The 23,188-nt window shown below is 47.5% G+C and overlaps 1 protein-coding gene across 7 annotated transcripts in view; it reads left to right on the forward strand.

Annotated features, from left to right (window-relative positions):
- LOC138570219 (uncharacterized) overlaps window positions 1–23,188 on the forward strand; it is a 464,546-nt gene that overhangs the window by 137,471 nt on the left and 303,887 nt on the right. For all 7 annotated transcript variants that reach the window (XM_069648951.1, XM_069648950.1, XM_069648949.1 and 4 more), the window contains exon 2: window positions 7,063–7,143. In XM_069648951.1, the coding sequence (XP_069505052.1) occupies window positions 7,119–7,143 (25 nt within the window). In that variant the 5' untranslated portion in view covers window positions 7,063–7,118. The remainder of the gene's footprint in view (window positions 1–7,062; window positions 7,144–23,188) is intronic.

Here is a 23,188-nt window from a genome sequence, read left to right on the forward strand (position 1 = left end):
CCTCCTGCTCACACCTTCAGCACACCAACACCATCCATGACATGACCGGAAGGCCTGTCTCATTCAGAGGGTGCTAACTGACAGCAGAGGGGTGTTCTCCTCTTCTGTCAGTCAGCGTGCTCTTGCGCTCATGGCGCAATGATGAGAGGCAGTGGGGCTGCCCTTCCTACCAGGGTCGGACTGGGACAAGAAATAGGCTTGGTCATCCAAAAAAAAGTGGCCCACCCCTTGCCTCAAAAAAGTTGCCCACCCCTCGCCTCACGACCCTTGACCTCTGATGTCATCACCGGAATTGTTGTCATTTGACCCCACCCCAAAGTGACATCCCAGGAAGCGATGAAACACAACCTTTCACCCCTTGACAAAACAGGAAGTGGCATCAACTAGCATTGTTCCTAAGTACACTAAATTGCTGTGAATCCAAGCAGATGTCCAAGGCCAAATGATAATATGTTAATGTATAGCACTTGCGCTTAAGCTCTTTTTTATAGAACAAATATGCATACAATATCACCCAACACGTGTTGGTACTCATTTATCGACCTAAGAAGGATGAAAGGCTTTTTGAAAAAAATTGAAAAAATTTAAAATAAATATATATATATTTTTTTAACAAAATTTCCAAATCAGCCCAGGCATGGCCAGAAACCGGCCCCCACTCCGCAGGGACGATTTCGGCCTGGCCACAGGCTGAAAGGCCCAGGGGCCAATCCGATCCTGCTTCCTACGCACCACCAGTCTTTTATCACTGCAGTCTCAAAAGCTCAAAATAAAAAACGTAGCTGGAGGGACGCCGCTGCTCAGAGGCAAGAGCATAGTCCTCCTGCAAATAATAGGACTGCGCTGCATGCCACCCAAGGAAGGGGGTGCTGTTTCTCAACTTAACAAAAACTACAAAATAAGATGGCCACCAGTAACTCCCTTCTCCCTTTCCATGGCGGCTAGTCGCGTGTCATGACACGCTGGGACCACTACAGTTCCTGGCGACAGCATGGGACAGCAGCGCAAGTTAAGTGGGGCATGGGTGGGAGAGGGGGCTAAATATGTGGAAAAGCGTGGTGGGGGATGGGGTCCGCGGGGGCACAAGGGACCAGATACCTGATTATATGGCGGGTGAAGATTGTGCTCTCACGCTCTGAGGAGGTTCAGATCAGGGGCTGTACCATGTGGTAAAGCCCCCATTCTGACCCTCCTCATGGGCTGTGAGAACAAAACCATGCTCCGCCGGGTATTAATCAGATATAAAGAACAATGACATGCTATGAGGGTATTTTAGGCTGGCAATCAAAGGTCTGTTATTTTGGCACTTGTGTGAATATTTAAAGCAATATTTGTCATATTGTGGGTGGTATTTTTATTTTGGGTTTCTAGTTTCTAGGTCAGAGTATTAGCATGAGAAGGCCTGTACAAATTAGTCTATATTTAATGCAGATGGATAGATTTGAACTGTGATTCATTTTGGTAAATTTGATCATTTTATATTTAATATGTAAGGTTTTTAAACCAAATCACCATAAAGCCTTTTCTTTTAAAATGGGGCGCAGTGTGGAAGATGCCAGTAGGTCTCCTGTGGAAAGTGGGTGTCATGCTTCAGATGGGCATTTGGTCTCCTGTGGCACAAGCATGATGCCGGTGCCTGTTCAGTGATAGCGCGGGTAGTATAGCTTTGTGGCAACGCGCTCGTCTTGGAAGCAAGAAGACACAGAGCAACACAGGTACAAAGATCGGGTTCGCGATTAGAAACCTCTTCGGTATTAAGCGTGGTATAAATAACCAATTATAATTATAATGTATCCAGGAAAGAGTGCTTTGTGATAGCCTGGGTGCCTCTAGGTCCTTTAAGGTAAATGAGGTGGGGCTTTACAAGGAATGCAGCAGGAAAGAGGGTTTTGTGATAGCCTGGGAGCCTGTCAGTCCTGTGAGGTAGATGGGGGATGGACATGGGGGAATGCTGCAGGAAAAGGGGTTTTGTGATAGCCTGGGTGCCTGTTAGTCCTGTTAGGTAGATGGGGAGGGGCTTGGGAGGGAATGCAGTTAGGTGGACTCCAGTTCTGCAAAACGGAGAAGGCAGATGCAAGTGTTGTGATAATTAGGTTGTGTTTCCAAGGCAGCTTTGGAGAGCTGTAAATTAGTTCACAATGTAACGTTGGATGCATGACGGGCTCCAGAGGGTGTCCGTTTTCTTTGATGTAATGCCCTCCAGATCAAGGCCCCCGTTGAGGGAGGTAGGGATGGAGGGATGGGGGTGGGATACCTGGAATCCCAATGGGCTCTTCTCTGGTTCTGACATGTTAAGTATCCCCTACAATTGCGTTCCTCCTCTCTTGCACTCTGTTTGTGTTGTATTTGTTCTTTATTTTATTGCTTTATAGTTATTTGTGAAATCGATAAATAAAGCCTTTAAAAGAAAAAAGTGTGATCAGGCCATCCCGGAAGTTTGGTGGTGTATTTGCCGGAGCATCTCTGTACTTTGTACCCCAGGTGAAACTCTGGAATGTTAGATCTGTGAATGCCAACCCTGAGCAGGGAGTGGCACAGTCAAGACGAGTACAGCATAGACAGTCTCTACTTGGGTGCCCTTGCTAAATCCATTGGCCACTTCTACCGTCGCTAGTTCCCATGCCGCATTAAAGACAAACGTGGCCATGAGGGAATTTCAACCAGGAATTGTCTTCGATAGAACAATCAGGGATGCTAAGCGCAAATGAAGGGGTGACATTAGGAAAGCTGAGAAGGCTGCCCGGTCGCATGCAACTTTCTCCCGGACATCCGGGAAATTAAAGAATAAGCACCATTTGTGGCTCAAATGCTGGAGATGCTCTTCTAGAGACAATGCGCGGCAGCACAGTGTCAACATTGTGCAGTAGGAAGAATCGTAGCGTTTGGTCACTTTTGGGAGAAGCCAAGGGTAGTAGACAGCACTGCCTTATCGACCCAATGAGTGCACACTCTTGGTCTTTATTCCTATCTAAACGTGACGCCCCGTTTGTATTTTGGAACCCAGAGCAATCCAACATAAACCAGAGAGTTCCCCCTTTGTTGTAAAGGTTGAGGGTTTGGTGCACAAAATTAAGAACCTTAAATCTTCTAGGGCTCAAGGCCCGAACGGCCCAGCAAATGTGGTCATATTGGACAGATTCCCGAGTGGGCTCAGGTGTGATTATTCAACTACCCATAATTTACTTGTAATTAATAAACTGAGCACCAGAGCGCTCCTAACAACTCGCTACTGTGCGCTCTATTTGTCGATTTCAAATCTGCTTTCCATACGGTGTGCCGGGAGCAATTTTGGTACAAACTTCAAATGATGGGCTGTGCCTGGGAATCATAGATTATTTTAAATGATTGCATACAAACACCTCTGTAGATCTTAAATTGGACGCGCAGGGAACTATGACTGAATCCATCAGTCAAAATTGTGGGGTTAAACAGGGTGGTGTTACTGCCCCTCTATTATACAATCTCTTTGTTTTGGATCTCCCGGTGTCGCTGGTAACATCCAGAACGGTCCTGCCAAACTAGGCACAACTCACTGCACAGTGCTGGCATACACCAATGATTTGGTTATCCTCGGCCACACGTTTGGAGGGATACAGCGATCGACGGCAGCACTGTGGACTTATACTGATGTCAACAGCTTAACCATCAATCGGGACAAAACCTTATTGGTGCTATTTTCGAGCAAAAAGATCGGCCAATTACGATTGCATGTCCAGGATATCGAAGTGAGATACACCCCTACGTTTAGATGTCTTGGTGTTGAGTTGGATGCAGCTGGAGGGTATAATACTTGTATCCAGATGCGCATGAGGAAGCCAGCGCAACTGACGGCCCTTATATGTCAATTTACGAAAAGAAGACGTGGGGACTCCATGTGGGGAGCCAAACAGCTTTACATCCAATGCCTGGTCCCTTCTGTGACATATGGACTGGAAGCATTAATCACGATTGATTTGAAATGGCTACAGGTGATTGAGGGAAGATTATGGAGGAAGCTGTTGGGGCTTCCGACATGTGTAGCCATGGCAATAATCCAGCTGGAACTGGGTATCCTCTCTTTAAAATCGGTAGTGCTAAAGAAAAGAGCACAATTATATGTCAAGATGCTGAATGCCCCTACTAATCCACTCTTGAATAGCATGGGCGATGATGAACGTAAATCCCGAGCTAATTCCTCACTGGGCAAGGGTATGAATGAGCTGTTCCAAGATATAGGGTGGACAGCCAGGTGGGGTGATGACTGCTTTGGTATGAAGTCCTCCTTGTGGAGACGCACCAATCTTTGGGACTGACATGGACATTTGACCCACCTGGGCTGGGTAAACAGTTATGCATCTACCTCTACTGTATTATACGCCTCCAAGAGACCCCAAGGTTACCTGCATGTATGCCCTTCCCCTACTTTGAGAAGATTCCTTCTGTTGTTGAGAATTAACCATCTAACAGTTCTCTCGGTAGGGGGTGTGGTGCGTGGTATTCCGAAAGATGAACGCTTTTGTCGTATAAACCCTAACAGGGGACAGACAGAAACTGCGAAACATGTCCTGACAGAGTGCCCCTCTATGGGAGTAGTTTATATTGAACATCTTGGCAGATTCGTCCATCAATTGGCGACAATTAAAGACCCCTCTTTCTTTTTTGAATCTATGCATTTATACGAAAACTCTGAGTTTGTATATGTCCCTGTTTAGAATCTGGAACTTTTCATTTTGTTTTCTTATCTTAAAAACGTTTTAATTTATGTGTGTTTTCTAAGTATATAGTATGTCTTACTTTTGATTTATTGTATTATTTTATCATCTATAAAGTTTTTTTCTAAAGCTATATCACATTAAATAAAATAAATACATTGGTTGCTTGATTGAGAGTAAATCAGAAAGTGGGTGGGTATTGCAAAGGAGCATACACTAGAGGCAGAAGATATAAGACTGACATTTCGAGCCTAAGGCCAGAATCATCATGTCTCCAGTTTACATACATGTATATGTATACAGTATTGCTGGGGAGGTCAGGGGAGGGGGTCATTGAGGCCCCTTCACTTGCCAGCAAGTGAAGCTTCAGCAGCGCCTTGAACAATTGCACTGACTGTGGATGTGCAGCCTCAGATGCCCACAGTGTGCACCGGTGCAACATATTGACAAGAAAGTAGTGCAAGCGGTGGGTGTGGTGCGTGAAGAGGGTGTGGTGCATGAAGAGGGGGTGGTGCATGAAGAGGGGGTGGTGCATGAAGAGGGTGTGGTGCATGCAGATGGGGTGGTGCATGAAAAGGGGGTGGTGCATGAAGAGGGTGTGGTGGATGAAGAGGGTGTGGTGAATGAAGAGGGGGTGGTGCATGAAGAGGGGGTGGTGCATGCAGAGGGGGTGGTGCATGAAGAGGGGGTGGTGCATGCAGAGGGGATGGTGCATGAAGAGGGGGTGGTGCATGAAGAGGGGGTGGTGCATGCAGAGGGGGTGGTGCATGAAGAGGGTGTGGTGCATGAAGAGGGTGTGGTGCATGAAGAGGGGGTGGTGCATGAAGAGGGTGTGGTGCATGCAGAGGGTGTGGTGCATGCAGAGGGGGTGGTGCATGAAGAGGGGGTGGTGCATGAAGAGGGGGTGGTGCATGAAGAGGGTGTGGTGCATGCAGAGGGGGTGGTGCATGAAGAGGGCGTGGGCGTGTGGAAGCAGCCCATGGTAAAGGCGGGGGCATACATAAAAGATTTTTATCGATGTATATTCGGGTGGTGGAGGTAAAGAGAAGTGATGCTCAGAAAGGAATACAGCATTTGCAAAGGGGTGTGGCATATGCGAAGGGGGCGTGGTTTATGCAAATGTGTGTGTGGCATATTTCAAATAGCTAAAAGATGCACAGGCTGTTGGGATACGCAAAGGGGAGTGTTGCCTTTGTAAAATGTGATTGGCTAATGAGGACGGCTGTTATAAATTCTGCAAATTGTTGTGGCATTGGTGTGTGTTTTTAAAAGGGACGTAGCGCGTGGAAAAGAAATGGGGTCTAGCATTAAAAGTGGTGTGGCCAGTGTGCAAAGCAGGTGTTCAGTACTGTAGGTAAATGTGACGGGGCGTGTCTGTATAAGTGGGGCGTGGCTTGTGTAAAATGAATTGTGAAACGTGAAAGTGTGTGTTGGATATGTACAGGGGGGTCACATTGTCATATGGAAAAATTGGTGTTGTGGCGTCGTGACATGCACCTAGACTAATGATATGTTGATATTCATGTGAGAAAGTGTGTGTTCATCTACAGAGAGAAAGACACAGGTCCTTCGCATGATAGACACGAGATACAAACATAAACAATCATTGCCAATGCCAACTGGCCAGAGTTGGTAGCAGGTGCCAAATGGTGCGAGCACCTGGGCATCTAATAGAAGTGTCTGGCAAAGGCCTAATACTTATACACAAGCTTGTTTTTAACAGGACTTCAGTGAAGGGCATGCATAGTGCTTAAGAATCAAGTGGCTGTAGGCAGACCTGGTTAAGACATTTGTATTACACTAGAAAAGGGTTTATAACTCCAATTAAGTCATTAACTCTCAGACAACTGCAAAAAAAGCCCTGGCAAGCACTCTGAGTAAAAAGTTTGATGATAAGGCTTGATTAAAACGAGCTCAAATAGTTCCCATGAGGAGGTGTCTTGGAAGGGGAGGGGCAGGGACTGGGTGGGAATGGCCATTGGGATTAGCATGACCATGGGCAGTCAATGGGTGTGCACATAACCAAACACCTACAAGATGTGTGTGCCTCCTCATGTGCCATTGCTCCCTAGCTGTACTCGAATGCAACAGTTTCGGCTGGTAGGTGGCACAGCGCCACCTAATAGCTCAAACTAAAAAAATAAAACACAGACTAACCAAGCACATGAAAATGTACAAAGGGACACTTGTTTACACTACTGCTGCTGGGTGTCACGTCTGTTAGCATAGCAGGATGGCAATAGACAGACATTGCATTATCCCCGGGTGGGCGGATGAATAATGAGGACACTGTCAACAGCTGTGTCCTAAAACATACAGGCGCTCCCGGGTCACGCTCACCCTGCTGACCTTTTGATGTTTTCTTTTGCAGGTTTAAAGGCTGTTGAGTGGATCTGAATCCTACGCCAAGAGATTTCCTGCGCCACGATGGCGACAAAGACAGCGAAAAAAGGTGACTGTCATGTTTTGAATAGTGACGGGTGTGCCCGGCTGCTTGCGTGTGTGTGTAAGTGAGGTGTTTCTGTGCAGGCTGTCTCTGCACTGGCTGCACTGCGCATGCCCGAGGAGTGCACTGGCCTCACGTGTGTCGACAGGAGCTTGGGTTAGTCGCCATGTGAGCAGCGCAGTGAGCTGGTTATAGCCCACCGCATGCTTCTGTCTGCAGGGCCTCGCCCTCTCCTGCTTCACTGCCACCACCCCGATGCAGCACCGCACACGCGCAATGCCCACACTTGAGTGAGGTAACCCAGAATTGGTGTACTGTTACGTCACTTTTCACCAGCAATAAACACATTGTTATCAGTGCTGCATTTGCCCATCTCACAATCCTTCTTACGGGAAGACCGTACTATAAGGAACAGAGCACAGCTCTGTGCCAATGTTTAGTGGTTAGTGGTGTGAATGCACAGGTCTTTCTTACCCTTGTCTGGCACGCCACCGCCGCAGTGGCATTGCTGCTTAAAACTGTCCTGGATTACTGAAGATATCCGGGCTCCTCCTGCAGCTGTGTGGGCGGGGGGGAGTAAGGAGGGGGGATCTGCCCAAACTATTCAGCAGGCCTCTTGCCCGTCCATCTTGCCAAGGAATGCTGCTATTATCTCTTCCATTTCCAACTGCAGGATTGGAATGGCACAAAGGGCACTAGAGCAATACACGAAGATACCTCATCAACAGGTCAATGTGGGACAGTTCCATAGACCAAAATGGGACTCATTCATCATGCTACGTGTACCGTTGTGCTTAAAAATACAGTATCGCCAGGGCTTTAAGTGGGCCAGGGCTAGCCAGGGCTCAGCCCTGGCAGTCTCCAAATATTGCCCTTGAGCCAGGGCTCTCCGAACTGATACCTTCCTTACCAAATGTTTAAAACAATATGAGTGGCAATACTGCTTTTTGCCAGTAGATGTCACCTTCAGCAATGTTTGGAAACACAACATCAGTTAAAGAAAAGTGAAATGAGGTCCTACTCAAACAGGAAAGGGAAATTATAAGAGACTACATGGTTTGATTATTGCCACACATTTTATTAAAGTATTATCATTAGAATACCTTTAATTGGTATATATGAAGAATGGATTTATTCCAGAAGAACTGTGGGACTGCATGTTTTTACTGACCCCTTTTGCCCTTTTGATTTGCTGTTCTTCTTCATATTTGAATATATGTATTTTGGTCAAAATGTTTACACTCATTAATCATATTTAAATTCATATTTTAATACAACAGAAAAGGGGAAATGAGGGTCAAATGAAATCAAGCAAAATGATCAATTCACATCATTTTTAATAATTTAATTTGGCTGCATGATGCTGGCTTTGACACGTACGTGTTAAAAGTAACAAATTATATACAAAAAGCAATATATAAAAAAGACACAGGGCACAATGAGAAACAGAGCGGTGCAAAGAAATGTACAGTTGTGCAAAGGGCAGGGAGCAAAAATGAAAAATCACTAACAGCAACTTTCTTTCCTGTCCAATCGGGTTCCGAAGAAGGCGGCCATCTTGAATCGCGGATTCCACATGAAACAAAGAGACCACCTCACATCCCTGCCAGCCATGGAATCACATTGCAAGATATAATAAGAAGCAAAAAGGGACTAACAGAATTACGACTAATTTCCGGGCAAAATTCTTATGTTAAACCAGGATGTTTGTCCTTTCACTGCGCAGATGCAAACTCGATTGGCGCTGTTAGGCCACTCCTTTAACTACACAGGCCACTCCTCTTTTGAAGCTTCATAATCTACATGATATTTGAGACTGTGCGGGACTACTTGTAGGCAGGGGTGTTGCTAGGTCTGGAAAAGATCCGGGGCTATGCTAATTTTGGTACTCTCGGGACTGGGGGCTAGCTAGCCTTTTGGTTGTAGCCCCTGAGCTTCTATCCGGGGCTACAACCAAATGACCTGCGGCTATAGCCTCCTCAGCCCCCCCCCCTCCATGCCTCTGCTTGTAGGCCCGGTCCCCAAATATTGCATACGACGCATTACAGCCCCCCTCGATTTCTTATCTCAGTGAAAGCACTGAGTATCACCCACAGATATTCCTCAAAATTGCGCCCCTGTAAATACGTCACGAACAGGTTGTTCTGAGAGCATCGGGCACTATTGGTGCCAGGACTATTTTTTGTCTCAGCTCAACGTGCCCAGTATTCACACTTTGCCGGCACCTCTGTTGTCCATGGGGTCTGGCAGCGCAGTGGGCGTGCCACGGGCTCATCTGAACTGCCAATCACCGCCTCTACCTCTACCATGTGCCTGCCCACCTGTACTGGAGGCTGACTATGGTCCCGTGGCTTGCCAGGGGCACCCATGCCATGGACGTTTCTCGATCTCCAGTCGTTTGCAGCCTCGGGTATCTTGAGGGGGTGGACTGGGAACCAAAAGTGGCCCTGGACATGTTTGGCGAAGTCACTCCTATTACACCATGCAAGCCAGCCCAACCCTTCTGAAAGGGGATTTTAGGGTTTTCTGCTCAAGAGAAAGTGGAAAGATTGCCCTAAAAGTGAATTTTAAAGCAAATGTTCCCAAAATAGGGATTACAGAGTAGTTACACATAACCAGAAACAGAGGTAATACATGTATTTAGAGTGAGGAATAACATCCTGGATGCTTTATAATAAAGTATTTGCTTAAAGGGTATATCAGGGGTAAGGAGACACTGACAAAGGTGAGGAAGGGAGTGGGGTGGATAAGAGGAGTAGAAGCTAGGCTTACCCTCAGAAAAGAGGCCGAGCAGGAAATCTCCAGAGTTCCCTGTAGGCCAGTCCACCCCTGCCCGGGGTGTAGAGGCTTAGCAGGAAATCTCCAGAGTTCCCTGTAGGCCAGTCCACCCCTGCCTGGGGTGTAGAGGCCAGCCAGGACATATTCAGAGTACCCTGTAGGCCAGTCCACCTCTGCCCGGGGTGTAGAGGCTTAGCAGGAAATATCCAGAGTTCCCAGTAGGCCAGTCCACCCCTGTGCGGGATGTAGAGGCCGGCCAGGAAATATTCAGAGTACTCTGTAGGCCAGTCCATCCCTGCCCGGAGTGTAGAGGCTCAGCATGCAATCTCCAGAGTTCAGAGCACCCTGTAGGCCAGTCCACCCCTGCCCAGGGTGTAGAGGCTTAGCAGGAAATATTCAGAGTACCCTGTAGGCCAGTCCATCCCTGCCCGGAGTGTAGAGGCCAGCCAGGACATATTCAGAGTACCCCGTAGGCCAGTCCATCCCTGCCCGGAGTGTAGAGGCTTAGCAGGAAATATTCAGAGTACCCTGTAGGCCAGTCCATCCCTGCCCGGAGTGTAGAGGCCAGCCAGGACATATTCAGAGTACCCCGTAGGCCAGTCCATCCCTGCCCGGAGTGTAGAGGCTTAGCAGGAAATATTCAGAGTACCCTGTAGGCCAGTCCATCCCTGCCCGGAGTGTAGAGGCTCAGCATGCAATCTCCAGAGTTCAGAGCACCCTGTAGGCCAGTCCACCCCTGCCCAGGGTGTAGAGGCTTAGCAGGAAATATTCAGAGTACCCTGTAGGCCAGTCCATCCCTGCCCGGAGTGTAGAGGCCAGCCAGGACATATTCAGAGTACCCCGTAGGCCAGTCCATCCCTGCCCGGAGTGTAGAGGCTTAGCAGGAAATATTCAGAGTACCCTGTAGGCCAGTCCATCCCTGCCCGGAGTGTAGAGGCCAGCCAGGACATATTCAGAGTACCCCGTAGGCCAGTCCATCCCTGCCCGGAGTGTAGAGGCTTAGCAGGAAATATTCAGAGTACCCTGTAGGCCAGTCCATCCCTGCCCGGAGTGTAGAGGCTCAGCATGCAATCTCCAGAGTTCAGAGTTCCCTGTAGGCCAGTCCACTACTGGGCATCTTCCGCAGGAAAGCCCTCAACAACTATGGAGCACATGTTTAATCAGCCCTAATCACAAATTCAGATGTATTTCAGAATTTCACATCCTTGCATTTTAATGTGTGCTTGCAGTCACACTTGTGTTTGTGAGATATACATGTGCAGTGGTCTGCCATTAATAACATGTTCGGTTCATTGCATATCTCTTCATGAACTGACCGAACTGTGGACACCCTGTCTGCCCTCGTGTACACAACGTTATTACAAATAGAATGATTTTCACTTAATGTGATACTTTAAGGGCAAGCGAAAGGAGGCTGCCAAAATGTCATTCATTTCACTGCACAAAATCCCATTGCTTTACAACACAAATCCGTAAGAACAAAGAGACTTCTGTAACGGGCAATATATTTTCTTTTTGTACTTTCCATGTGTCCTAGGATGGCATCAGAGACAGACTGCAGACTTAAAGGCCTGCTTCCAAGCAGCTAGCAACGTGCCCTGTCTTCATGCAACTTATCGGGCTTCCTGTCAATGCCTCTGTTGTGACATCTCAAAAAGAGCCATGGACATGAAAGCCTGTCCTTGCCATGAACACGGCTCTCTGAGAAGGCCAGCCGTATGGTTTATGCGGGCCTACTCGCCCTTGGTACTTAAGGGGTTAAATTCTGCGCCATTCTAAGTAAATGAGATTTGAAGTAGTGCAGGTCATGTTTAATTCAAGAAATGCCTGTCACTGTTATAGATGGGAATCTTTTAACAAGCTATTTACTTCGCTGTGATTCACAACACTGCCAAAGCATGGTAAAAGATTGGCAGGCCCCAGGGAGGAGTGTCGAGGGGAAATTCTGCCGGGGTCGGCCGGACCGTCCGCAGACCTCCGGGCAGGGAGGCCCCATCTCCTCCCGTATATCCCAAAAGAGATAGAGTATGAGACACACGCAAGAAGCAAGGTGACTCTGCTGTTTATTAGACAAAACGGCAGGGATGGGTCAAGGAGCGTACACGTCCGTCCTGACACACACACAATCGTGGGGCTCGCAGGCCCTTTTTACCTTAGTATGACGCACTACTTGCGTCACTTGGAAAGTTTAGCAAAAAACCTATCTCCCCTCTGGATTGGTTACTCGAGTGGTAGGGTTAGTATAGCGCTCATATAGAGAACGGTGTTAGTGGCTGAGGGTTAGTCAGGTGGTATACCTGGGCTGTCCCTTCAATTTGATACATGAAAACTGTTACATGAAGACCTCTGAGGATTGGTCAATGTGAATGGCGTCAGTGATAAGAACCCCATGTTCTAATTGGTCCGCTCGCGAGCCTCCCAGTCTGGGGCTATCGCTGTTCCCAGCTCGCGGTGCACCTGTCATTTGCAACAATGTTTTAATATGGGTAGGTGTAAACAATGTGAGGATTTATTCATATGTTGGGAGGTCGACTACTCCCACTGCTGCAGATGTCCAATGAGTCTTTTAATTGTATCTGCCTGTGTCTTGAAACGTGGGATTCAGGCGTCTCCTTCCTCCTGGGCTTGGCATCTTGTCAGGTTTGGCTTTGTCACGTGAGGTGGGACCGTGTTTGAGGCAAAATTCAACACAATTAATATTGTTTTTCCTACTGTGTGCCTGGTTTATCTTGCAGGTGTGACCTTGGCGTTGGCTTGCAGCGTGCGAGATTGCAACATCGTGCCCTTGGCGGTGTGCCTTCGTCGGGCTCAATTTGCAGGGTCAGCAACCCAGTTCTTGCTCATTCAATGTTCATGGAAGCTTTTGCCTGCGGCCTACTTGGGCCTGGTGCATAGGTGGAACCGTTTGATGCAGGGCGCTTTAGGTTACGGTATCATATTGCTTTATCCTCAGTATCGTGTCCCCGTTATATTCTTCATTATGGTACATGGCTCTTAGAAGAAGCGTGAGCAGGCCTTTTTTATATAAGTTCATGATGCGTCTTGCGTTTCTGCATTTTGAGAGCCTATGTGGAAAATAATAAAGATGTACGTCCGTGAGTATGTCTGTCGCCTACGTCATAGCACTGAGTATATTCTTCGTGTAGATTGGTGCGGGAGTGTCCGGTGTGTATATTTGCACAGGTGTGCTGACCGTTGGCTAGGTCGTCATGGCATCTCTAACGACGTGTAGGTTTAGTCGAGTTGGTCCGTGCCGCAGGTGTCGGCATGGACAGGGCGGGCTGCTGGGCAGGTAGATGGGCACATCCGTATGTTCCTGTACCAGGGTATTTGGTCGTCCGGTAGATAGGCAAACTCCTCTCGTGGCGGGTGTCTGGGCCGTGATCCTCTAGGCCAAGCGCGAGAGGGGAAGGGCGGGAGCCTGTTCTTCCATTCTCCCACTTCAGTCCCCCCTCTGGTCGACTTGTCGACCACAAACATATCCTTTTCTTTATCTCCTCTTACTCTCCATATTTTAGTTATTCCTCCCAAATGTCCATAGTGGTTAACATGGTCTTCAAATGACCAATACATATATTCACATGTTCCTCCAGGAGTGCAGTATACCCATTTCCCTATGTAGCTCCTTGGGTTTCTTGGGTTTTCGAGCTTCACAGATGGTGGATCCAGGTGGTTGGTGATGATCTGGTTGCGCAACTTCTCTCTCTCCTTTATTATTGTGCCTGTGTGTTGGCCGTCATCTGTTGGCATCAAGAGGTGTATACCAACCATTTCGATCATCTCGTCTGTGGTGCGTGCCTTCCGGGCCTTCCAAAATCCTATTATGATCAGTGCAGCTCCATCCAAAATAGTGCATCCAACTATAATCTTCAGTCCATCTGACAGCCAAGATGGCATCCATGACCATAATATTGAAAACCAGCTCTCATCCTTTTTCACACCTTTACTTTCATCCATCATTTTTGAGTGCATCTGGGCCAATTGTGACACAGCTTCCGTGAGGGTACCATTGTCAGCATCGTTAGCAGGAATGAATGTGCAGCATGATTGTCCTATCTTTGCGCAAACTCCTCCTTCCATTGCTGTGAGGAGGTCCAGTACATATCTGTTCTGTAGTGCAACCATTCTTACTGCTCGCAATTCCTCTTTTATTGCGTTGAATCCATTTACTGTAGAGTTAATTGTCATCATTAGTTCCCACCTAGTTATCTGGAGCCATTTCGCGTTTGCGTAGGCCTGCAGTCCAGGATGTATTATTGAAGAGAAGAACATGGCTGCTCTGCTGAATAGTCTTTGTTCCGGTGGAATTGAGGTGAGTGCTGTTTCCGACCTTCCCCACAGGTAATTTCCTGTCAGGGGTTCTCCTTGTCTTTTCCTTCTGTTGAGGACAGTGTTGTTACCGTTGCGTCTGTTCTCTGGCCCTTTCCGAGGCTGTGCAGATCTCTTCTTCCTTTTGTTTCCCTCATCCATCTTGGGGAAATTCGCCATATTCACGTGCTTCTGGGGTACCACTAGTGATGGTAAATTAACGTGTACTATAGTGCATACACCATTCCACAAAGGGGGCAATGTGTGATACGCCTTGTCTCCGCAGGCCCAGTAATGGTCCATTACTACTGCTGTTCCTGCTCACCCCTCAGGTAACTCCATCACGCTTTCACAGTTGGTGTTGTATCCTACATCCACCTCTCCTTTATGTTGGTAGCATACCTTAGGCACAGTTAGCGGCAATATTGTTATTGGGTCTTCATCCTTCTCCATCCACGTAAGCATGGGTACGTACTTGATCCAAGTCATCCAACATCTATGGTTATGTCCATCAATAGTTGAAATATTTTCTCTTGTTACCATGTTGCTGCCAACCACTCCTATGTCCCATTTGTTGTCCATGTACACCTTCCCTGTTATTATCATCAGTGGTCTTTCCCAACATCCGTTTTTATCAGGGACTTCAGCGGCGTACCAATCACATGGTAGGTACTGCAGTGTTACCTTCTTTGTTTCTCCTTTTTCAGGACCACTTGTTATGTATCTGAATCCTTCAGCATGTAGACTGCTCTTGTGGTAACTCAAATAAGTCTTAAGGAAGTTGTTTTCATATGGATATGTATCTCGTGTTTTCCACACCAGATGCACCACTGTCCCTTGAAATCTTCCTTTCGTCTGGAACAGTGCCAGGTATATTATACATCGTGCTATTTTTCCATCTATCTCCGTAGCAACAAATGTTCGAGAAGCGCTCATGGCGTATGGGATCAATGAGCAAACGTAGCAGCTGTCTTCTGTTGTCTGCTTGCCTATTTTGGTCATGTGTTGGTACCACATGTTGTTAGAGACGTGTGCTGAATCTTGTACATAGTTGTCAATGCCTTTATTATCTGAGTATGTGCTGCGTTTAACTCTATTTTCCTGGTGTGGGGTTTTACTAGTACCACCTGACGTAACACCTGTTGCAGCTGGGGGTGGGGGTATATTAGGTTTGGGTACAGCAATAATATCAATAGCATAGCTGTACTGCCATACAGAGGCAGCCAAGAACCCGGTGATCATTAAAATCCCTATCAATTTTATTACAAATGCTAATTTCACCGGCATTTTGCTCTTACCTTGCTGCAGTCCGGCAGCTTATTCTTGCGACGTTACAGTTGCCCGCCTGAAAATTCTTAATATGCTCGTTATTAATGTTAGTTGTTGTTATTAAGCTCTCCCTACCAAGTAGTCATTCAGTGCCCAGGCGAAGAGCTGTTCCCACGCCAATCTAAGCGATCTATCTCTTAGGGCAGGCAAGTATGGTTGGAGGTGGGGCATTGAATGTTCTATGGCCAAGAGGAATGCTGTGTAGTAGACACGTACCCTCCTTCCTTTCAAGTACGTTGGCCGTTTTATTTCATATACAAATTGGTGTGACAATTCTTCCAGGTAATTATCGTCTGAGGGTACCATCTACTCCTGGGCAGTGAATTAGTTAGTTATCTACTTTCTTAACAGTACAATAATACGCTTTACCTGCATGTGCGAGAGAAAAGAAAGAGAACATTCAGGTGTTTACATGTGTATATGTGCAAAAACAATGTCCTTCAGTTCAGTTATTACTACAGTGGGTAGGGGGTCAATGGGCAGAGGGTTTGGGGCTCAGCTGGCGGGAGTCTCTTTACCCTTTGATCGTGTAACCATGGGGTGGGCGGTATGGGGATCACCCCTTTCTTTTCTAATAGTTGTCTCTGGGGAATCTAGGGGGTGGCAGGGTATGGGGACACTTAAGCTGTTAGTTGTGGGAGAAGTCTCTTCCTCCGTTGGTGACGCTGTTGTTGTTCTTCCTGTGGCCCTGTCGGTGGCGCTGGGGCGGGTCTGGAGTTTGTAGATCTTTACGTCGTGTAGGTGGTTCCAAGCACGTTTGTCCTGTAACTTTACTGCTCTCGTTGATACCTCCTCTACCAGGTGGGGGCCAGTGAATCGTGGACTGTTCCACTTTCTGTTGAAATTGCGAAGTAGTACGTGGTCACCTTTAGCAACTTTGCACAGTATTTCCTTTTCCAATTCTTTATCCACGTCTTCTTGTTGGTCGCTGTTAGACCCGCCCCGCGTGCGCTTGAGCTGTTGAGACACAAACACTACACTAGTAATCAAAGAAGACACATATTGGTACATTTCATCACCAAGAACACTCGCAGTGCTTTCGTGGTCAGTAAATGCTCTTGATGTTGGCGTTAGGGGAAGGCGCATTTGTCGTCCAGTAACCACCTCGTGAGGGGTGAGGTGGTGGTCGGACCCTGGTCTATTCCTTAGCTCAAATAGGGCTAATGGAAGGCAATATAACCAACTCTTCTTTGTTGTTTGCTGTATCTTTGCAATTGCCTCCTTTAATAGGCCGTTCAGGCGTCCACATACACCGTTGGCCTGTGGGTGGTATGCACATGCAAATTTATGCTTGATGTTCAGCAAGGATGTAATGTGCTGGAACATTTCGTTAGCGAAATGTGGGCCATTGTCTGACCTTAATACCTCACACACTCCCCACCTAGAGAAGACCTCCCTCACTAGGAATTTAGCTGCTCTAAATGCATCTGGGTGTGAACAGGGCCCTGCTTCAATCCACCTCGAGAATGGGCATACTACTACAATCATATACCTATTTCCTTGACATACGTTGATCATATCAACATAGTCAATATGGAGATGTCGGCACGGTCCCTCTGGCCGGGGTATAGTACCTCTTATCACCTTTAGAGTGTGGCCGGCCGTAAACTGTTGACATGTGAGACAATTGCTGATGAAATTTGACACATGAGAATTTAACTCGGGGCAGAACCAGTCTACCCTAATTTGTGCTGCAATTACTTCCTTGCCTGTGTGGGCTGGGTAATGTAGTTGGCTCAGGGCGGTGTTCAAAAGTGCCAATGGTATTACAACCTTTCCAGTGTCACCCTGGCGCCATAGTGCGTCGGTTGGTGACATTGTGCATCCTCTTTTTACCCATATTTCTTTTTCGGCCATTGGTGCAGCCGCTTGTAGCTCCATAATCTGTGTGGCTGGGAGATGGGCGTACCCTTCTCTTATCAACATCTCCTTAGCTATTCCCCTCCCTCCTCCCTCTCTGTGACTCTGGGGGGTTCCATATCTCACCAAAGTATGCAGCATACTTCGCATGTGCGTCTGCTGCTGCATTCCCTTTTGAGATGTGATCTTCACCATTGGTGTGTGCGGTGCATTTCACTAAAGCTAATTCTTGGGGGTCATTTATTGCTTCAATTAGTTCAGCCAATAGGAGGGCATGTTGCACTGGAGTGCCATCAGCTCTCCTAAACCCTCTTCTTCTCCATTTCGACAGCCCTGAGTGGACAGTGGATGTAACATACGCGCTGTCGGAGTATATGGTCACTCGTTTGTCAAAGCTTTCCTTCAACGCCAAGATCAGTGCAACTAATTCCGCTGCTTGAGCGGAGTAATGCTGTCATAATTGTACACATTTCATGGCCACACACACCGGTACCTCCATAATTTTTACCACTGCTGCCCGAGTCCTCCTTACACCATCCCTTTGGTCGATAGTTGATGACCCATCAATGAACAAGAGCTCACCTCCCTCTAGCGCGTTTTCTTCAACCTTTCTAGTACATGAGTACATTTCAGTTATTTGCGTACAATCGTGGGCATAATCTCCTTCCTCAAGTACTTCTGCTAGGAACCTTGCAGGGTTGACCGTGCTACATCTAACAATTGATAGTTCAGCTCTGGATAGGATGATCTCATAACCTGATGCCCTTTGCGTGGTTAGGGTGGACTTAGGTTTATTCAATATGGCAAATAGTGCATGTTCCACAAACAGTGTAGTTGGGCACCACATGGTTATTGCTGATGCTTTCTCTACCGCAAAAGCAGCTGCAGCAAGACCTTGTTCGCAAGGGAAATGACCTAGCATCACAGGATCTAAGTGGCCGCTGTAAAATGCTACTGGTTTGTAGCCCATGCTTGTTTTTTGGGCCAACACTGCTTTCATTACTGCTGAGTCGCAATGTGAAAATATAAAAAATTGTCGCTCATAGTCTGGGGATGCCAGTACCGGAGCAGTTGATATCGCATCTTTCAACTCATCAAAAGCCTCTTTCATTTCCATTGTCCATCCCAGCTTTTTCTCGCCTTTATTAGCTTCCTTTAACCCCTCAAGCAGGGGTCCTATGTATGAACTGTAATCAAATACCCATGCTCTACAGTAGTTGCACAGCCCCAGGAACTGCTGCAGTTCCCTCACTGTTTGTGGTACTGGAGTGTTTGAAAGGGCATGTGCTCTTTGTGGTGCAATCTTTCTTCCATGTTGGGATATGAGCTGACCAATGTAAAGTACCTGTTCTTGACAGTACTGTAACTTTTCCATGTCTACCTTGTAGCCTTTCTCAGCCAATATTGTCAACATCTTTAATGAGTCCTCTCTGCATGTCCTTTCATTTGTACTGCAAATTATTATGTCGTCGACATACTGCAACACTGTGCTCTCCACTTCAATGTTACCCAAATCCATCTGTATTACTCTGTTGAAAATTGAGGGTGATTCACAATACCCTTGTGGCAATCTGGTGTGTTTCCACTTTGTGTTTCTGTAAGTGAAGCTAGTCAGATCTTGTGAGTCTGGGTGCAATGGTATTGAGAAGAATGCATTTTTAAGGTGGATCACTGTAAATCGTGATGCTTCTGCTGGAATGCCACACAATACTGTGGCCGGGTTTGCTGCTATGGGGTATTCTGCTTCTACTATGTTGTTCAAGGGCCGGAGATCCTGTATGAAGCGCCAAGAACCCCCTTTAGCCTTGCGCACTGGGTATACAGCCGTGTTACATGGTGATTCTGAGGGGACCAATATGCCATTATTTATAAGGGCAGTTATAGTTTCATATATGCCCTCATCTGCCTCTTTTGATAGTGGGTACTGTTTCACTCTGGGGAGTATTGCACCTTTTTTCAATTTTATCCTTACTCCCCCTATACTTTTTATGCACCCCACGTCATAGGGGCTAGTAGTCCACAGTGATGTGGGTACCTTTGTCATGTCCTCCTTAAAGAAGGGGACTGGGGTGCATGCGGGTTCCTCAAGTGCCATTGCAATTTTCTGTGCTACTTGTTTGTACGCCACTCTTAGCCATATTTCCACACTCATCATAAACACCATTTCACCTTCCTCCTTTTCTTCTGAGAACAGCTCCTCATCTGACACCTGGGTGAGTCTACATCCTTCCGCTAGTGCTATCACTGCCCTCCATGCCCTTCCTTCTCTGTCTTGGGCATGTACAGCAATGTAATCAGCTGTTGCTATAATGCTCTCAATGTCCACTGGAACCACCTTTCCTTCTGGTTCATTTACTGGTGTTTCTGGTCTGAACAGATAGGCTGCTGGCCTCCTCCACATTTTTCCCTCTATCCCTGGCATCCATGCAAATGCCATGTCTGTCCCGTACTGGAAGAGCTCGCCATCTACTGGCTCCGCCCTAATTGCTGTTTGTCCGCAGTATGCTTGCATAATCTGTCGTGCTGTGAGCATGTTAATCCCTGGAGTGGAGCAAATTATGCTGTCCTCAGTAAATGAGATCGTCATATTCAACCTGTTCATTATGTCTCTCCCCAGTATATTTACTGGTGAGGCACTATAATATAGAAGTGGGACTGACAGGTCATAATCTCCTATAGATAAGGGAATGTTATCAGTAAAAGGAACCAACCCTTTAGCCCCAGAGAATCCTTGGGTGTTCATGGCTTCGCCTGACATCTTAAATTTACCTTCCCTTATGCAAGACCGGGTCGCCCCGGTGTCAACAAGGAATGATATCTTTTTGTCACCTATCGTTACCTCTATGCGTGGTTCCTGCGCACTATTAGGTGTTACTGACAGGATGGGTCACACCAAGGCCGTCTGTGGGCTGTCCTATTGAGGGTACAACGATTGACCATTTCCTGTGTAAGGGTTGTGTCCCAGGACCGTCACCCTACCGAGTTGTGTTTGTTGTATTTATTTATTTTATTTATTTATTCGCATTTGTATAGCGCACTTGCAGCCCATGGGCATCGAGGCGCTGTTACAAGTAGGTGTTGGATTCTTAATTCAGCAGATATGCATGAGACCGGAGGTCTTATGGATACACAATTACAGGCATAGTTGCAGGTGAAGCATGATATTCATAATACAGTGACAGAATGCCGTCAGGTACGTTTCATACAAAGAGCTTGGTTTTAACAGCTTTGCGGAAGGCTTGGTGGGATTCAATCATTCTGATGTGGGGTGGCAGTGCGTTCCAGTGGGTGGCGGCACGAGTGGGAAAGCTGGCACCACCGGCGCGCACTTTGCGAGATTTGGGCGTGACAATCGTGTTGGAATAGCACATTCTTAATGGTCTGGTGGCAGAGTGCTTGGTGATTCTTTGGGTCAAGTAGGGTGGAGCAAGTTCATGGAGGCATTTGTGGGTAAGGGCGAGTGTTTTGAAAATAATCCTCTCTTTCACCGGGAGCCAGTGTGCCTGTCTTCTGACTTCTGAGATGTGGTCTTTTCTCGCGGTGCCTGTGGCCGCCCTAAGTGCATTATTTTGAACTAGCTGAAGTTTGGCCAGGTTCTTATTGGAGGTCCCAACGAGTAGGGCATTACAGTAGTCCAGCCTAGATCCAATTATTGCCCTAGCAATGGTGAGGCAATTCTGGCGAGACAGGAAAGGTCTGGCAGCGTTGAGGACTTTCGAGTAATAGGCTGAGGAGGAGGCGATGGCATTGACCTGTCTATCCATTGACAAGTCGGAGTCTAGGTAGACTCCGAGTGTCTTCACATGATTGGAGACCTTGATGGGAATGTTGTCAATAGTGAAGGAAGTGTACTGTTCACCGAGGTTCCCCAGCGTGGAGGGTGCTCCTATGAGGAGGAGTTCGGTTTTTTCGCTATTGAGGCATAGCCAGTTATCTGCCATCCATGATTGGATAGTGGAGTAGATGGTGGTAAGGGTTTTAGTATCCGCCAGGTAGTCGCCTGTGAGTGGGATGAGGACCTGGGTGTCATCCGCATAGTTAGTATACGAGATGCCCAGGGAGTCAAGGATGCTGAACAGTGGCCTCGTGAAGAGGTTGTAAAGCGTGGGCGCGATACATGAGCCCTGAGGCACACCGCAGGTGATGTGGCTGGGTGTGGCACAGGCTGAGTCAGAGAAGACTTTCATGGCCCTTTCTTGGAGGAAGGAGGTAATCCATTCGCAAGCTTTGGGGGAAAAGTTAGCTTGGGTAGCTAGATGGTGACACAAGGTGTTGTGGTCCACCAGGTCAAAGGCGGCGGATAGATCCAGGAGCAGATGGAGAGCAGGTTTCGCTGCGTCTCTTAGATCGTCCATTTGGTTCTTAAGGTCCAGGAGAGCCGTTTCGGTACCGTGTCGTGGGCGGAAGCCAGATTGCCGCAGGCCGAGGAGACGGTTTTCTTCAAGGAACTTTTGGACTTGCAGGTAAGCTGCTTTGTCCAGGATTTTCAGCAGGAAGGGTACAGTGGTGATAGGTCGATAATTCCCCGGGATCGTTGGGTCCAGCGAGGGTTTTTTGAGGAGTGGGCGTACCCAAGCCTCCTTAAGTCCAGTTGGAACGTGGCCAGACTGGAAGGATGAATTAATGAATGCTGTGAGGAATGGAGCTAGGATCTGTGCTGAGTCTTTAATGAGACTAGCTGGGCAGGCATCTCCCTTACAGTTGGAGGGTTTGATGGACTTGAGCAAGGCGATGACCTCGTGCTCAGTAATATCTTTGAAGTCAAAAGATGGAGAGGGATTAGTGGTGGAGGGCGTGGTAGGTTGACTATGCAGGTTAGCTATGAGGCGGGAAAGGGCTTTTTGGTGGCCACGAATTTTAGTTTGGAGAGTGCTGAGCTTGTCTAGCATTGCGGATTGAATGCTATTGCACCAGTTGTCATCTTTGATGAGAGCAGGAGGAGGGGAGGATGGTTTTTCCAGTTCCCTGAATATGGTGAAGATTTCCTTTGACCCCGATTTGGCGTCATAGATCCTAGCGTTGAAGGAAGCAGCTTTAGCTAGGGTGATGTTAGTTTTGTAGGATTTGGAGATGGCTTTGAACGCATTTTTGGTGGTTTCTGATGGGTTAGCTTTCCAGGTGGAGAGGGCAGTCCTCTTTTGCGCACGTTGTTCAAGGAGTTCTTTGGAGAACCATGAATTAGCGTGTTTGGTTTTCTTGGCTTTTTTGAGGGTCAGTGGCGCAACGGCGTCAACTGCTTGGGTGATGACTTCTTTGAATGTGTTGGCTAGGGTTTCTGGGTTGTTGGAGAATGGGGCCTGCAAGGCTGGGTTGCCGAGGTAGGGTGCTAAATTCTGGACTGTGAGCTGGCGGGAGCTCCTGGCGAGAGTAGCTGGGCAGGGGGTGGGAGGTGAGTTGGTCTCTTTTTTGGTGCGAAGGTTGAATTGGATGTAATGGTGGTCAGACCATGGGATGGGCGTGTTTTCCGTGACAAGTAGTGAGCAGCTATGTTGACTGATCCAGTCGAGGGTGCGCCCTTTGATGTGGGTGGAGTCAGAGACAGATTGTGCAAAGCCCAGGGTGGATAGGGCGTTCTTGAGGGTTTTGGCATGGGGGTCCTTAGGGTCATTAAGCCCCAGGTTGAGGTCGCCCAAGAGTATGACCTGGGAGGTCTTTTTGATATTGTTGGACAGTGCGAAGATGAGGGTGTCATGGAAGTCAGTGCAAGGACCCGGAGGTCTGTAGACAATGTGCACAGTTATGGTGCAGTTAGGAGAAAACATTAATTTTGAGTGGG

Source organism: Ambystoma mexicanum, chromosome 2q (genome assembly GCF_040938575.1).
Source record: "Ambystoma mexicanum isolate Mex_15411 chromosome 2q, UKY_AmexF1_1, whole genome shotgun sequence".
In the NCBI taxonomy this organism is placed as follows: Eukaryota; Metazoa; Chordata; class Amphibia; order Caudata; family Ambystomatidae; genus Ambystoma; species Ambystoma mexicanum.